We start from the raw sequence: 15,366 nt of genomic DNA, 5'->3' as shown, positions 1-15,366 counted from the left end.
CTCGTCACCAGCTTGGGGAGACTTCAAAAATGGCGAACAATGCTGTTATCGTTCTCTCTGTTTTAACGGCCGGTCTGGCCTTTGTCTACTATCGTTTACGCTGCTATTTTGCAGGAGGGGTATGCAAAAATGCAGTTTCGATGAAGGGGAAAACTGTGATTATCACTGGAGCGAACACAGGGCTTGGAAAACAAACAGCCCTTGAGCTTGCCAGACGCCAGGCGAGGGTCATTCTCGCTTGTAGAAGTCTTGAAAGGGGACAAAAGGCCGCGGAAGAAATCCGTTCAAAGGTCAAAGGCGCAGAAGTAGTCGTGAAAAGCCTTGATCTGTCATCTTTGGAGTCTGTGCGCAAGTTTGCTGAGGAAATTTTAAAAGAGGAAGCGAGGCTAGATGTCCTTATTAACAATGCAGGGCTATCCATGGACCCCCCTACACCCAAAACTCAAGATGGCTTCGAGATTCATTATGGTGTCAATCATCTTGGTCATTTCCTGCTGACTAACTTGTTACTGGATCTGCTTGAGAAATCAGCACCAAGCAGGATTGTTGTGGTAGCGTCAAGCCTGGCGAAATTTGCTCGCATTGATTTTGATAACATTCATGGAGAAAAGAGCAAGGATGTAATAGGAAGGCGGGATCATAAGACAGGACCCTATGCTCAGAGCAAACTGGCAAACATGCTGTTTGCCCATGAGTTGAACAAGAGGCTTCCAGACGGTAAGGTTTGGTTGCAATGTCATCAACAAATAGTATTCATTAAATGCAAAAAAAAAAAAAAAAAAAAATCAACAAATAGTGTTCTTACCTAAGAGCTGCTCGATAGCTGGTATTGCAGTTCACAGAGGTTTGACATGCAAACGAGGCGAAAGAGTCATTGAGCACTGTTTTAACCAATGCGTTGACCCGTTTGCCTCGTTTGCATACCTTCTCAACAAAGGAATACATAATCGCAGGCTCAACTGCAATAACAACTATATATGTATTCGTTTAGCTGGAGGGGCTTTAGCACAAGCAGCCCTGTGAGCAGGCTCGTGTTTGGGAAATATGAGCAGCGAAGCTGCAATACACTTCGCTCATGGAATCCCTCCTGGCCAATCGTGTGTGTGGCCCAGGGTGAGCCTGCTCAAGGGTACAGCACAAGTAGAAGTTAAGTAACCTGTCAAATTTATGCTCATTAGCCTGATCACAGGTTACACAAGACAGGCACGGCCGATCCCACTAGCTAAGTAATTAGCTGCGCGATGAAACTATAAAATTATTTCTTTTTTAAAACACCAAAGCGTGAATGTGCAAAAAGCACAAGCTAGTGCAGCAGCAGATCTAGATCTTGTTCTACCACTGCAGTGTGTAATAAATCAACAGATTATTTGATAGGTGTACTTGTACCTTGATACATTAAATCAAAGAGTTGATGGGTAAAGGGGGAATAGAGTTACCATTATGTCAACATGCTGCCTAAGGGCAACCTAATGCATGGAATGATTACTCTACCCCAAGTCTGAGATCTTGATGGGTCAAATTAACGACCAATCAGAAATCTTGTAGAGTGGCACCAGGATGGCATGCATCACTGTGAAGGGTTAATGCCAAACAAATAAAGAGATACATGTATACTGGTAGATGTATAAATGTATTGTTAAGTGGGGGACCAAGCAAGTAAATTGTAAAGCTTTGTTTTTAATTTCAGGTGTTACTGTCAACTCTCTGTGCCCTGGTTTATGCTGGACTGAACTTTTCCGTCATTCATCCCTAAGCCTGCTGAAAAAGCTGTTCTTGTACCCCATTGCAACAGTGGCTGTCAAGAGGGCTTGGGAAGGTGCTCAGACTATCATTTATTGTGCAACAGAAGAGAAATTAGACCAAGTGTCTGGAGCTACCTTTGCTGACTGTGATGTGAAGGAGTTTCCACCTCATACTAGAGATGATGGCGTAGCAAGGAAACTCTGGGAACTTAGTGAAGCGTTGACTCAATAGTGAGAACAATTATTAATTTGGAGTTTTAGGAGAAAACAAAAACAATATTGCTCCCACTAGTTGTGTGCAGACTGATGTTTATAAAGTTGATGATGATGATAATGATGATGATGATGATGATGATGATGATGTGATGATGATGATGATGATGATGATGATGATGATGAGGCCAATGACTGATGATGACAGTGATGATGACGATGATGATGAAACACTTTAGAATCCTGATAACTAATATTCATAAAGAAAAAAAAAACATTTATGTTACAGAATTAACATACTGGTAAGTTGGACTTCTTGGGTGTTGAATTGCAGGTAACAATAGTCATGCAAATCAAGAAAACCTACCTTTTGTTAGTGTTTGTCAACATAACTTACAATGAAAATGCAATTAACACCAAGGGTACAATACTTAACATCAAAATTGTGTTTGGGTTAGTTAATTGTTGGCGTCTCCCTGCAATAACATTGACAATGTTTAATCAGTGATTTACAAAAATTCAATTTATTTCAAGTAATGACAGCATAAACTCTTAGATACTACCCCCCTGCATTCATTAAATTTTTAAAAGCCATGTTTCCAATTAAAGTATTCTTCTATACAAAATAACTTCATTATACTATAAAAATATGTCAAATTCTATTCTTGATCATACAAAATCTGTAATGTTTATGCATTAACCACTAATTTTCTAACAAAATACAACCTTGACCATTTAAAATATTCCTAACTATCAATAAAATAATTAGTATTTTCCTCTGTTAGATAACTAGCTTAACATCTCAATTTTTCCATCTGACTGTTGTTAAATAAATCCTTTAAAAATCACAAAAAAGCATTCTGACTTATATTGCGCTAAGCATTGCATGGTTTCTCTTACACTCATTGACTTATTTTTGCATCAGTCGCAGGAGGAATGACAAATTGTTTATTTCATAAAAGTTCATCTACGAGGCTCCATTAACCGTTACTGGCTAAGCAATATTTGACTACTTGAAGTACTTCACAGCATGATGAAGACAACAGTTAAAGATGGCGACATAATGGCAGTAATGAATATGATTTGCAATGATTTAGCAGTCCAATTCTCCTTTCACACAGTTAGGCAGTGCATGTCAAAATGATGTTTTTAAAGTTTTCAGAAAGGGTCAGCTTGAATTCCAGGGATGTTGACAAACAACTTGGAACCTGAAATGCAAACACAAAGAATGACAAAAGTGTTGACAAAAGACTGGAACTTGTAGGCTAAACAGCAAATGAACAAACTAACCCTTGAAAGCCATGGGTATTTGAACAGTGACAAGGAATTTTAAACAAATATGGTGGAACGTCCCGCCCAAAATCCCCCCTTCTCAACAGAAGTCTTCCTTGTTTTGTTTTCGTTGGGATCAGCAACATCCATTCACTTTCCTTCCAGCCTTTTCCCACTTCATGTTGAAAATCTGATTTTAAAAAAACAGAAGGGAAAAGGGAAAAATCCCTTTGTCTGCACTTGTACTAGGAGTGAGCTAGACATTTTGCTTGTGGGACTAGTAGAGAGTTTCAATTTGAATCGCAACAGGCTTTCTGCAACATGTGTTAAAAAACAAACCTAATAAATGCTCTGGAACAGCACAGGGGCCAGTGATCTTTATGACTCTGCAGTTGTACACCCATGGAGGTGGCTCCCAGTCTGTCCACTACAAGAGAAACAAAGATAATAACATTAAAGGCATGCTAAATCAAGATGTATACTCATAATCATTTCCTTGTCATTTATGCTGACTTCCCTAGATGGAGATTGGAGCCATATCTCTAAGGAGAAACTGTTTGTTGTAACCTGGGATGGCCTACCAAACCATCCAGGGGTTAGCAATACAGCCAGACCCATCATGCTACAGAAATCCTGAAGAGATATTCACTGATAACCTCCTGTGAAATGGTAAAGTCTGCCTTTTAGCCTCATGGCCCATCAGACTGGAGCTTATCCAGGTTTCAAGTGACTAGGAGTATTTGTACTCCCCCCCCCCCCCCAGATGGAATGCTTGTCCATTGCAGGGTTACCCCCAGCATTAAAACTGACAGTGCCCACCTGGGTGGAGAGGCAATGTGAGAGTAAAGTGTCTTGCCCAGGAACACAACCCAATGACCCGAACCAGGGCTTGAACCCAGACTGCTCAATCCAGAGTTCAGCGCACTAACCTTTAGGCCCCTTGTGCCTCCCACAAACTTGAATGATCAATAATTCATTAATAGATAATAAAATGCAGTACTCACTGATTGGTTGGGCGGTGATCTCAACGTGACTGGCAGTTGGACGGAGATGGGAAGTGCCCACTTGATGTCTATCTCAACATCTACATGGTACTTACTCTAAAAAACAAATCAAGAGTTAGCAGTGACTGACTGATTCCCTGTCTGTCTCTCTGTCTGTCTGTTTCACTGACCCCCTGCCTGCCTGACTGATTGAATGACCCTCTGTTTGTCTGTCTATCTCAGTGACCGACTGCGTGGTGACTGACCGACCAACTAACTGCAAAAGTACACCTGGTTCTGCATTGGATCAGTGACTGACTGACTGACTGACCAACTGACTAACCAATTGACTAACCAATTGACTGACTGACTGACTGACTGAGCAGCCCTTTAGCACCAAGCAAACTTTGTTTAAATAATTTACCTTTATAACTTGACCATTAGTAGAAGGTTGAAATTCTTCCCGCGAAGACTCCTCCCACAGGTCAAGGGGTATTTCCCTATAAAAAAAGATTGACCACTCTTACCACAGCAACAAATAACATACAACAACAACAATAACTTCATTTGCTCTAGTGCACTGCCATGAATAATGAAAAAAACAACATATAATATTATTGAAACATATACATTGTATGTTCCACAGACAGTTATTTGGGTACTTCAAAAAGTATCAGATGTCATCCAAAAAGATAATTAAAAATATAAAAAACAAAAACAGCTACAACACTAACAAGATTATAAACCTACATGTTTCTGAGTTGTTTTCCTTGGCAACCAGTCAGTGACTTTTCCTTGACACTGTCGACAACACATGGAATCCTTGTAGTCACAGACTGTCTATCTTCCTGACTGCTTACAGATGATGAAAGCTCCTTGTCTTGTGGTTTAAGGTTTACCACTCTGATGAGCTGCCAAGGATACAATTCACAAACACAAAAAGTTATTATTAGAATAATCATAGATGAGATGAGAAATTAAAGACAAGAAACAATTACCGGTAAGTTGCGGGAAATTTTCAATGAGCATGTTGAATTAATTTGCTCTGGACAAACTTAAAATTTCAATCAGATCCTGTCTGTTTGCCAATTTATTTAACTTATATTAATTAATGTTCACCCAAAAACATTTGCATGGTTAAAAAGTTAATAAAGGTTCAACTCCTCTTCGTGGTTAATAGCCCCTTCTGTCCCACCTACCTTAACAATGAATGAGTCAATGTCCACATTAGAGTTGTTCTTGACGTCAACATGAAGTGAAGCCGTTTCCCCTGATGTGTAAACTTTCTTGTCTAACCTTGGATTAGCAAAAGAAAACAGTACCAAAATAGTGAAAAACAACAACAATCAGACATTTCTGGGATGGCATATATTAAAATAAATGGCTTTGTGACTCACCCTGTAAAATAATACCAAGAACATGAAAATTAATTATTTTTATACGATAATCATTGTGAAACATTGATAATAATGGAGTACAACAAAAGATAATATGTCAATACTATTACCAGGCATTCAACAAAACATCTCCTTTTGGGATGCAACAACAAATCTTGACAGTTCTGCGTTCTGTCATGACTTCAGGCTCAACAGATGTTAGGGGAAGATTTTCATTTACAGTGATGACCTGTGAGGCCTGAAAAAAGGAACAAAACATCAGTAAGGTTACTACAGGTACAACTGTATTACTAACATTGTTTAGTCTGTTCCAAACCCGTAGAATGGAGGAACTTAATGGCTCATCGATTGAACTCCATTTTCTGTAACATGAAGTGACTAGGGGTATTACAATCCCCCCTATGGTTGGGATGCTACTCCATCAAGGGTTACTCTCCATTTTTTTGCCAGGTTTACCCTTCGCAAACAATTTTCAGGTAACCATTTATACCCCTGGGTAGGGAGAGGCACTGTGAGAGTAAGGTGTCTTGCCCTAGAACACAAAACAGTGACCCTTATTGACAGGGCTCAAACCTGGGCCTTGCCAAATGTAGTCCAACATCAGTAACCATAAGGCCAACATCCCTCCCTGTCATATTCTATCAGTAGCGATAAATGACTGAAAAATTCTAGAAGGAATTTACCCCAGTTAGTGTGCTGGATGCTGGATCTGGATCTGGTCTGGGTTCGAGCCCTGGCTGGGGTCATTGTGTATTGTGTTCTTGCCTGTGGGCAGGATACTTGTATAAAATGTGTTCCGGTGAATTTAATGTTGGGGTAACCCTGCCATGGACTAGCATCCCATCCAGGTGGGAGTAGAAATAATTATAGATGTTTAATGCTATGAAAACAGAGAAATCCTCCAGCCTGATGGGCCACTACAGGGTTGAAAGCAGACTTTAAATTTTTGCCAATTCCTAACAACTTTAAAAAGAACTAGCAGTGAAAATTAAAGTGATTTCAATGACAGGCTGTGAACAAACTGATGAATTTGACTTCTTTCTTTGAAGACGTCTGACCTTAAGAACCTCTCCTGATCCAGGTCTGTCAACTTCAGCTATCACTTTATATGTGACCTTTGCTTTCCACTTGTCTCCATTTGCTTGATTCCCATTTGCTTCAAAAGATCCTGTCAGTGAAAACATTAAAGGCATTAACAATGAGAAAAAATACCACTGACATTGAGAAACGAACCCTGCCGTACAAACTGCATGGTGCTCTACACTACATTTTATTATAGCAAAGCTTAAGTAATCAGCGCATGCTCTGTTTTGGTAATTTAGCATGCACATAGACTACGTGCAGTCCCTAGTCCATCGAAAAAAATTTTTGCAGACTCCGTCAAGCTTTAAAAATTTCGCTTCAAGCTCGATGGACTCTGTGAAAAAATAGGGACTGCTTGTAGTCTAGCATGCACGCTGATGAATGGCTTTAGCTTGTGTGTGCGCTGATGTGACATGACATGGCACAAGGGCTCAAATGCAGAAAAAAGCAAGAGCAACTTCCGGTACTTCACAAGTTTTTATCTACTTTACAGTGTACTCTGACTTTCTAATAGTGAGTTTGAAAAAAAAATTAGATCATTGTCTTACCTGGTAAACCTTGTTGCAAAGTGTAATGAAATGGATAAGCATAGCAGCCCATAGGTATTCCATCTATACAAGAAAGAAAAAAAATGTGATGTAAGCCATGAAACTTTCAAAACTGAACCTGATTTCTTGAACCTCCTAATAACTCAAACCAAAAGCAGTTTCCCCTAGAGTTGCTTTTACTTAGTCAAACCACAGGCGGCCCAAGCTCATGATGTGAAGAGTTGAAATAATACTCTTTTGAAGTACGCAAAATGTGACTCTTGCAGAGGTGTTGTGTTACAACGATTTATATTTATAAAGGTTTGTATAGGAGAAAACGCTTTTGAATTTATAGCTAAATGTAATGATATTGTTATATCTGGTGTTATCTCGGTTCTCAGGCCGATCCGAAGCGTTTTAAGCGAGTTATGCCATTTCGGGTTTCCACTGCTAAGAAGAAGTAAAGGCTGAACACTCAATTCCGAACTGTCTGCCACTCGAACCGAAAATATCTCGTCAAAAGCACGGCAATCGGCCCAATTCCTTCCCAGAATAAAAGTAGAGGTTTAAGCGCTCATTTTCCGTAAGATTCCAACTCGCATACGTCCCCATAGCACACGCCACAAAGCTTTGAATCCAGCTTAACTCGCCTTCACAGTTTTCGAAACATGCTACCATGAGACGCCATGGACAGTCACACATTCGAGGTCCGAATAGAATGCCGGGTCAAAATAATTGACCCCGACCGGGGGATGGTCCGAAGAGTTGTCAACACGGGAAGAGTGGAGACAAGTAGATTTCATGCTGACAACTCTTCGGGGTCAATTATTTTGACCCGGCGTTCTATTGGGACCTCGAATGTGTGACTGTCCATGGCGTCTCATGGTAGCATGTTTCGAAAACTGTGAAGGCGAGTTAAGCTGGATTCAAAGCTTTGTGGCGTGTGCTATGGGGACGTATGCGAGTTGGAATCTTACGGAAAAGGAGTGCTTAAACCTCTACTTTTATTCTGGGAAGGAATTGGGCCGTGCTTTTGACGAGATATTTTCGGTTCTAGCGGCAGACAGTTCGGAATCGAGTGTTCAGCCTTCACTTCTTCTTAGCAGTGGAAACTCGAAATGGCATAACTCGCTTAAAACGCCTCGGATCGGCCCGAGAACCGACATAACAACAGATATAACAACAAGACAGCGAGGGAAGTTGATTTTATTGTCAAAATATCATTATATTTAGCTATAAATTCGAAAGGGTTAACTCCCATACAAACCTTTATAAATACGAATCGTTGTAACACAACACCTCCATATGCCACCAGGCGAGAGTCACGTTTCGTGTATTTCAAAAGAGTGTTATTTGAACTCCTCACATCGTGAGCTTGGGTCGCCTGTGGTCAAACACTACAATTCCCCCTCCCCTCCTCTCCAATTTCTCAAACTCCTAATTTCTCGAACCATTTTTTATTTCCCTTGGAGGCCTGAGAAATCTGGATTCAGTATATGTACCGGTACTTTGCTGGGTGGTAACACAGTTTAAATCTGGCAGGCTAGTGTAGGAGAAAGTGATCTACCAATAATAACCAATAGTTTCAAGTCATATCATTTGGTGCCCATGACTGTATTTAGTAAATGGAAATGTTACCTGGGTATTCAATGAGTCGCAGTTCAGCTCTAAACATGTCTCTCCTGGACTGTTTGGTTCCTATCCTTTCGATTGGTAATTGAGTTTCTTCATCTTGCTGTACTTCTCGGAATTCCCATTCACCTAGTATAGAAAGAAATTTATTTTATGTAATATACATGTATGTTCAGGAATTTACTGTTGCCACAAAATGATATATTAATAATTATTTTCTGAAACCACACATTTTTGACAAGTACGTTTTAAAAAAAAGTTTACATTTTTAAAGGAAACCAACTTAAACTACTCACATTTTTCATATCCTCTAAATTTCAGTTTTACTCCTCTGCATGGATCAGTACCACATATCCATAGGTACACAGTGCTAAAATATTAAAATAAGAAACACTGTGTAAATTTTTCAATTAAAGCTGCTGGCAAAATTAAGTGTTGGGATGGGGAGATCTGGGGAGTGGTGGATTACTGGAGATGGCATTTAGGTTAGTTTAATTTTTTTTTTCTCACGGCTGTATCAGTCTCTGAAGCTTTGAAAGAAGGCATGGTAACCCCCTTTCTGGTAGCTCCAGGGATGGAAAAACTCCAATGTGAAAGGGATGGGGATGTATGTCATCTTGATAAGGGATTTAAATTATTGGGGGGTACTCCCTAACATTTACGATGGGAGTGTCCTGCTGATTCTCTGAGACTCTGGACCTGTTCCAGAGAAAAAAAAGCTGAATTTGCAATCCCATTCCAGACAAACATTGTAGGTATTGTTCAAGACAATAACCACAATGGAAATGTATATAAGACTGATATAAAAACACTAGCGTACATCACAAAGCATTCACTTGACTTTGTCTGTGGCTTGAAGATAAAGGGAGGAGCAGAGATTCCTAGCTATACCTGATTGTGCTTAATCAGGATTCTAGGGAAAATATTGACCCTGTTCCAGAGTCAAAAGGGTGATTTCTATACCCTGTTCCAGAGTCAGAGAGGCAAAAAGCAATACCCTATTGAGTGTGGCACATACCCGTATAGCCCTTATATGACAGCCCCCCCCCCCCGGAAAATAAACCCAGCCACTTTGCGTTTAATGCCAAGAAATGTCAAATCACCGCTCACATAAAATAACCTTTTCCAACCCCCTCCTCCTCCTCCTTTTACCCTTCCTTATTGGAAGCACCAGCTGAAATGCTGAGAGGACGAATTTAGAGTGCTTTTCGCTTTAATAAATGCTTTGAATGCATTATACGAGCAAACTGGCATAAAGTTAATTTAAAAATAAGCAGATCGATAAATTGCTAAGCTTATACACATACATGCATGTCCATGCGTATTAAACCTGATCTCTTTAATTTGACGAACTTGATCGCAGTGCACAAAATATTGATTGTACTCACCCATAGATCTTTTCTCCTCCAAGATAATCTCCTTTGTTTGTTCGTATTGCGATTCTATTGATGCTCATTTTCACAAGAATTATAAAATCAACATCTTTAGATGCAAATCCTTGTGAACATTTGCTTCATCGATCAAAATATTTGCATTTAGGATCAGCTAAACTTGGCTGACTTGGCGTAACTGCATGGTTTAGAGAGGTATCCGTGTCTTTCGACGACTATAAAGGATGGCTAGCGCCTAAAATAGAGCCTTTTCCTTCCACAAACTTTATAGCTCAAGTCCAAACTTTCAGACTACGAAAACGTTCTGCATGTGGGTCGTTCTAAAATTGGCTTACATGAAGCACTGAAAAACAAACCGACGGAGGGAATCTGGGAACGACACAGCGCAACATGGCGGCCTTCACGTTGTCGCGTTTGTGTGGAAGAAAAACGGGTTTCATCTTCAGTGAAAGTTTATTTTCAGGATTTACTCAGCAAAACTATACGAATCGTGTTTATGCTTTGCAGAAGTTGGCTACTGGATGCTTCATTCGGCGCCAAAGTGATTTTACAAGTGACAAAAGCTCAAATATAACAAAGCGTGGTTCGAACCCTCCGGAAATTACTTCGGAAAATCAAGAATTTCCACAATCAAAGCTACTGAAAGTGGCAATCATAGGAGAGGCGAATAGTGGAAAATCAACGTTGACAAACTGCCTTATTGGAGAGAAGGTCTGCGCAGTAACAGCCGTACCACATACCACACGAAGACAGACTATCGGGGTTTTCACTGTGGGGGACTCTCAAATAGTCCTGTTGGATACCCCAGGGATAGTAAACATCCCTGAGGCTAGGAGGTTAAAAATGAGTCGGCAGCATATGCGGGCTCCAAGAGAGGCTCTGCATGACGCAGATCTCATTGCAGTGTTAATTGATGCAACTGACAGGAAAAGAAATAGAACAATTCATGAAACAATCTTAACCTCCTTGGAGAATCACCCAGACTTGCCATCAATTCTGATCTTAAACAAGATTGACAATGTTAAAACAAAGTCAGTATTACTGGAAATAGCCAATACATTGTTGCAGGATCGTGAAAAGGATGACTGGGGCTATAAAAGTGTAGGGGGGTGGAGTAAGTTTGAACACGTGTTCATGGTCTCGGCAAAAACTGGAGATGGGGTTGATGAACTCACAGAGTACTTTGCTGTAAAAAGCAAGCCTAGTGAATGGCTATTTCCTGCTGATGTGTGCACGGACCAAAACTTTGAGCAAATAATGCAGGAGATCTTTAGAGAGAAACTGTTGCTGTTATATGAACATGAAATACCATGGCAGATTAGACAGGTAGGTTCAATAATTTCTTATAAGCATGGGTAGCTAGTGGTCATCTAGTGGATAGATGGGGAGAGGGAAAAAGGGATCATAGGCTGAGGTTATTAATCAGCACATTTATGAATGTGTAGAGCCTAGAGGAGTACATCTGTTTTCCAAAACCTGTGCCCGAATCAAGGCCAAGCCTGAATTAAATGCCTAAGTAGTTGCTCATTAGTCCTCACAGCATCTTGTGATTTGGAATTGGGAGATGGTTGGCAGCTGCAGGAGAAAAGTGGCTAAATACTGAAATTGCTCTGTACTTAATAATACTTCAGTTAGCCTAAAATAATCTGAATAAGTAGTTGTGACTGTGAGAGTTCAGTATCTTTCCCCTAATATATTAAATTTTTGGCCCCCCCCCCTCCCCTCCTCCGATTTTTCACCCCCCAAAAAACGGATCTATGTATCTGCCCAAGAACACAGCACAGTGACCCTGGCTTGGCTTGGGCCCGGACCACTTGATCCAGAGTGAAGTCACTTTTTGTGTGCAGGTTTGTTTACATAAGTAAATATTTAATTCCCGGGTACCACGAGCTAAACAGAAAGTCTGACATTTTTATTCAGTATGCATGTATACATGAAGATTTCTTCACTCAAATCAACAGTAGGATTTGCATAATTACTACATTTATAATTAACTCGCCATTTTCTGTACTAAGTGAATCAAATTATGCTTAACATTTTTTTTTATTTGAACTATGTAGGTGAGTGTATTGTGTGAAGCCAGAGAAGGCCATTGGAGAATTCACCACAAGCTGTATTGCCGCAAGAAAAGCCAGCGCAGATGTGTACTGGAAAAATTAGACCAGTTGAGAGGTCTGGTCTTAGAGGATTTAGAGAAAATTGTGGGACAACAAGTGGACTTAACTGTTGATGTTTCATACAGTGAGAAAGTTGGCTTTGACACACCTCTTCACAGATACTGATATAAAAATTCAACAATAAATGTTATGAGCTGTCTGTAGCCAAAGTTGTTTAGAGAGGTTGTGTTTTCAAAAAAAAATGGATTAAGCTCAATACTAGCCTGTGTACAGTCATCCTGCTCCACTAGCCTGTGTACAGGCCATCCCACCTACTAGACGCAAAAAAAGTCTGTGACTCCCTATAATTTTTTTCTCTCTAATTAGCGGAGCAAAAAAAAAAAAAAAACAAAAAGTGGTCCGCTTGCATCTAAAATATCCTTAAATCTGACAGCTCAAGGAACAAACCAGGAATATGAAAAAATCTCTCTTATGAGGAATAATTATATGAGCCAGGAGATATGCTGCTGGATGAACACATTTCAGTAGACATCTCTTTTCCAAGGTCAGGTTGTAATTATTTGTGGGCTCATGTTACCTCACCATGCCCATCTCTTTTTAGCTCATTCTCCAGAATGAGTAATAGAGTGATACAGATGTTGACGGAAGTCTGCGTGTACAAAAATTGTGTGGACGGAAGTGATACAGATGTTGACGGAAGTGTGCGTGTACAAAAATTGTGTGGACGGAAGTGATACAGATGTTGACGGAAGTGTGCGTGTACAAAAAATGTGTGGACGGAAGTTGTAGAACGGAAGTAATTTTATATGCTACCCCTGCCCCCTTAGTAACGCCAAAAATAACTTCAGTGAAGCTCAGATGCAAATGTGAAAAGAAATGAAATCATTGTATAGTGTAATAAATAAATTAACATCAAATCACATTTCGGAACTTTTAAAAAGGGAAACGTGTATCACAAAGTCGAAATGTTGACAACCTGGGGGTTTATTTTATCATGTGCTGACACACGTAATCAAGGTTCATTTTAACGTGCACTGTTACACGCAATGAAGTTCCGCCAGGCAGCCGGAAGTAAATTTAATACGCTACCCCTCTCCTATTGTTGAGATTCTACATCTACATTTAATTTGGTCGGTAAAAATCTAGAGATATCACGCCAAGATTTCTTCATGGAACTTATTTTTAACTTTTACTATGGAGTTACGCTTGCCATATGACTCGTCTAAATAAACGTTTATAAAGCTCACTGATAAAAACACGACATCCGAGCAGCACGTTTTTGTTTTCTGTCACGTCATCTCATTTCCCGTGACTCACGTCATCCGTTTCAGTACACGACGTGTTCGTGTGCATCTTTCTCTCAAATTTCATTCGCTGCTCAATCCATGAACAATGATTGTCACTGCCCGGTAGATGCGTGCTGACAGAAAGGTTATTCAAAACGCAATTCAGTAATTTAAAACGGTAACAAATATTCATTTCATTTCTTTTCACATGTGTATCTGAACTTCGTGGAAGATGTGAACTATTTACACACTATCCAACCAGAAGAAAGCTCGTAACCACAATGTCCACACGTTTTAGCAGTAAAAACATGTTCTTCAAATATCGAAATTATATTTGTCAAGAAGACGAAAAGCTTTGCAGTTTAATTACACAATAGAAATACCAAACGACTGCGATCCTTCTAAGATCGATTAAAACGATGTATTGGTGAAAAATATTGTGAACAGTGTGAAAGCCCTTTCCGTGTTTAATTGTTATGTAAATATTCTAGCTTTTCTGTCTATGTTGTTGTTGACTTTGTACATTTTCCATCAATAATAGCGCTAAGAAGAGCAAACAAGACAGGATGTCTTCGGATGTCTCGTGTTTGCTGGCACAGAAGGGTAAAGTAATGTGCATGCATGCAAAAAACTTGACTGTTTCGCACTTCCTCCCCGCGTAATACTGATTCTCGACCTAGAATCTTCTCTTCTTATCATTTATAGCTTTATTATGCTTATCGTACCGCGATCCGGAAACGAAATACTATTTCTTTTTTAAATAACTGCTTGTGGACTTTTACGTAGCGGGGAATGGGGCCATGTAAAATTACTTCCGGCTGCCTCAATGGACTTGATCGCTTGTGTCAGCGCGTGTTAAAATACGTGAAAATACGTTTAGGGTCCCTAAGGTCTAAACAGCTCGGCAACTTGATTCACGTTGCACCATTTTTAGAAGTTGTGAAATTGTGATTTCATTTCTTTTCACATGCGTATCTCATTTTGACTTTACAGGGGACTGTACTTGACTTAAGTGGACTGTACCAGTACATTTTCATTACCCACCACCACTCCCAAACCCTACCCCCCCCCCCCCCGAAAAAGGCAGAAGAATGAGCTGGCTCTAAGTGCCCTTTGATTCATGACTGGGGTCATATAGCAATTACTAAAATAATAACAAATGCAATAAAAGCACACATTTCGTTATTTTAATTTGTTTTGTTTTTAGTATCAATGTAACACCATAAGTACCCTGCATTTAGACTCCCTCTGGGACTCAGGTAATAGGACAGTTTTTTTTTTTTAAAAAAAAAAAGTATATGCTGGATACAATGCATTTTTTTTTTCTAAATATAAAAAATTAAATTTCAACAATATCTTCTCGATTGGGGTGGGGGAAGAGGACTCCCATATGATTCACCGCGGTCAAACGTCTCAGGCAGCTTTTCTTTCCATTTTGACGTTTTTTGTTCATATTGAAGTGTTAGTACGAGCAAGGATAGATAAAAATAGTTGCTGAGTGTTAGGATAATCCCCTTTTCTCAGGTAAACGAGTGTTTTTACTTTTTACATGTTTCGCATCCGAACCAAAGTGCTTTGACAAAATGGCGCCGACAAGTCCGCATATCGCTATTTTCAAACACGTAGAACTTTTTTAGTAAAGCTTCAAAACACTTAGTAAACCCTTACGATGCTGGTTATGTATCGAACTGTGAAAATTAAAACCTTATCTTTTCAGTACTTT

The 15,366-nt window shown here is 39.7% G+C and overlaps 3 protein-coding genes across 3 annotated transcripts; 2 read left to right on the top strand and 1 right to left on the bottom strand.

The window, feature by feature from the left end:
- The first annotated feature begins 9 nt into the window (after positions 1-9).
- Positions 10-3,165, top strand: LOC144632465 (retinol dehydrogenase 12-like). Its single transcript, XM_078491131.1, has 2 exons — positions 10-717; positions 1,688-3,165. The coding sequence occupies exons 1-2, from the start codon at positions 30-32 to the stop codon at positions 1,972-1,974; spliced, it is 975 nt and encodes a 324-aa protein (XP_078347257.1). The 5' UTR covers positions 10-29; the 3' UTR covers positions 1,975-3,165.
- LOC144632457 (arrestin domain-containing protein A-like) lies at positions 2,459-10,555 on the bottom strand. The gene is made up of 12 exons (XM_078491114.1): positions 10,238-10,555; positions 9,146-9,219; positions 8,856-8,978; positions 7,239-7,301; positions 6,666-6,775; positions 5,718-5,845; positions 5,410-5,506; positions 4,961-5,121; positions 4,635-4,710; positions 4,232-4,327; positions 3,567-3,654; positions 2,459-3,163 (listed from the first exon to the last, which is right to left on the bottom strand). Exons 1-12 carry the CDS (start codon positions 10,303-10,305, stop codon positions 3,114-3,116), a joined length of 1,134 nt encoding a protein of 377 aa, XP_078347240.1. The 5' UTR covers positions 10,306-10,555; the 3' UTR covers positions 2,459-3,113.
- A 73-nt stretch (positions 10,556-10,628) lies between these two features.
- LOC144632020 (GTPase Era, mitochondrial-like) lies at positions 10,629-12,654 on the top strand. The gene is made up of 2 exons (XM_078490604.1): positions 10,629-11,566; positions 12,301-12,654. The coding sequence occupies exons 1-2, from the start codon at positions 10,631-10,633 to the stop codon at positions 12,520-12,522; spliced, it is 1,158 nt and encodes a 385-aa protein (XP_078346730.1). The 5' UTR covers positions 10,629-10,630; the 3' UTR covers positions 12,523-12,654.
- The last annotated feature ends 2,712 nt before the right edge of the window (positions 12,655-15,366 follow it).

Source organism: Oculina patagonica, chromosome 12 (assembly GCF_052425735.1).
Source record: "Oculina patagonica isolate OP01 chromosome 12, crgOcupat, whole genome shotgun sequence".
Taxonomy (NCBI): domain Eukaryota; kingdom Metazoa; phylum Cnidaria; class Anthozoa; order Scleractinia; family Oculinidae; genus Oculina; species Oculina patagonica.
Note: the sequence above shows the minus strand (reverse complement) of the source record. Positions and strands in the feature narration are given on the sequence as shown.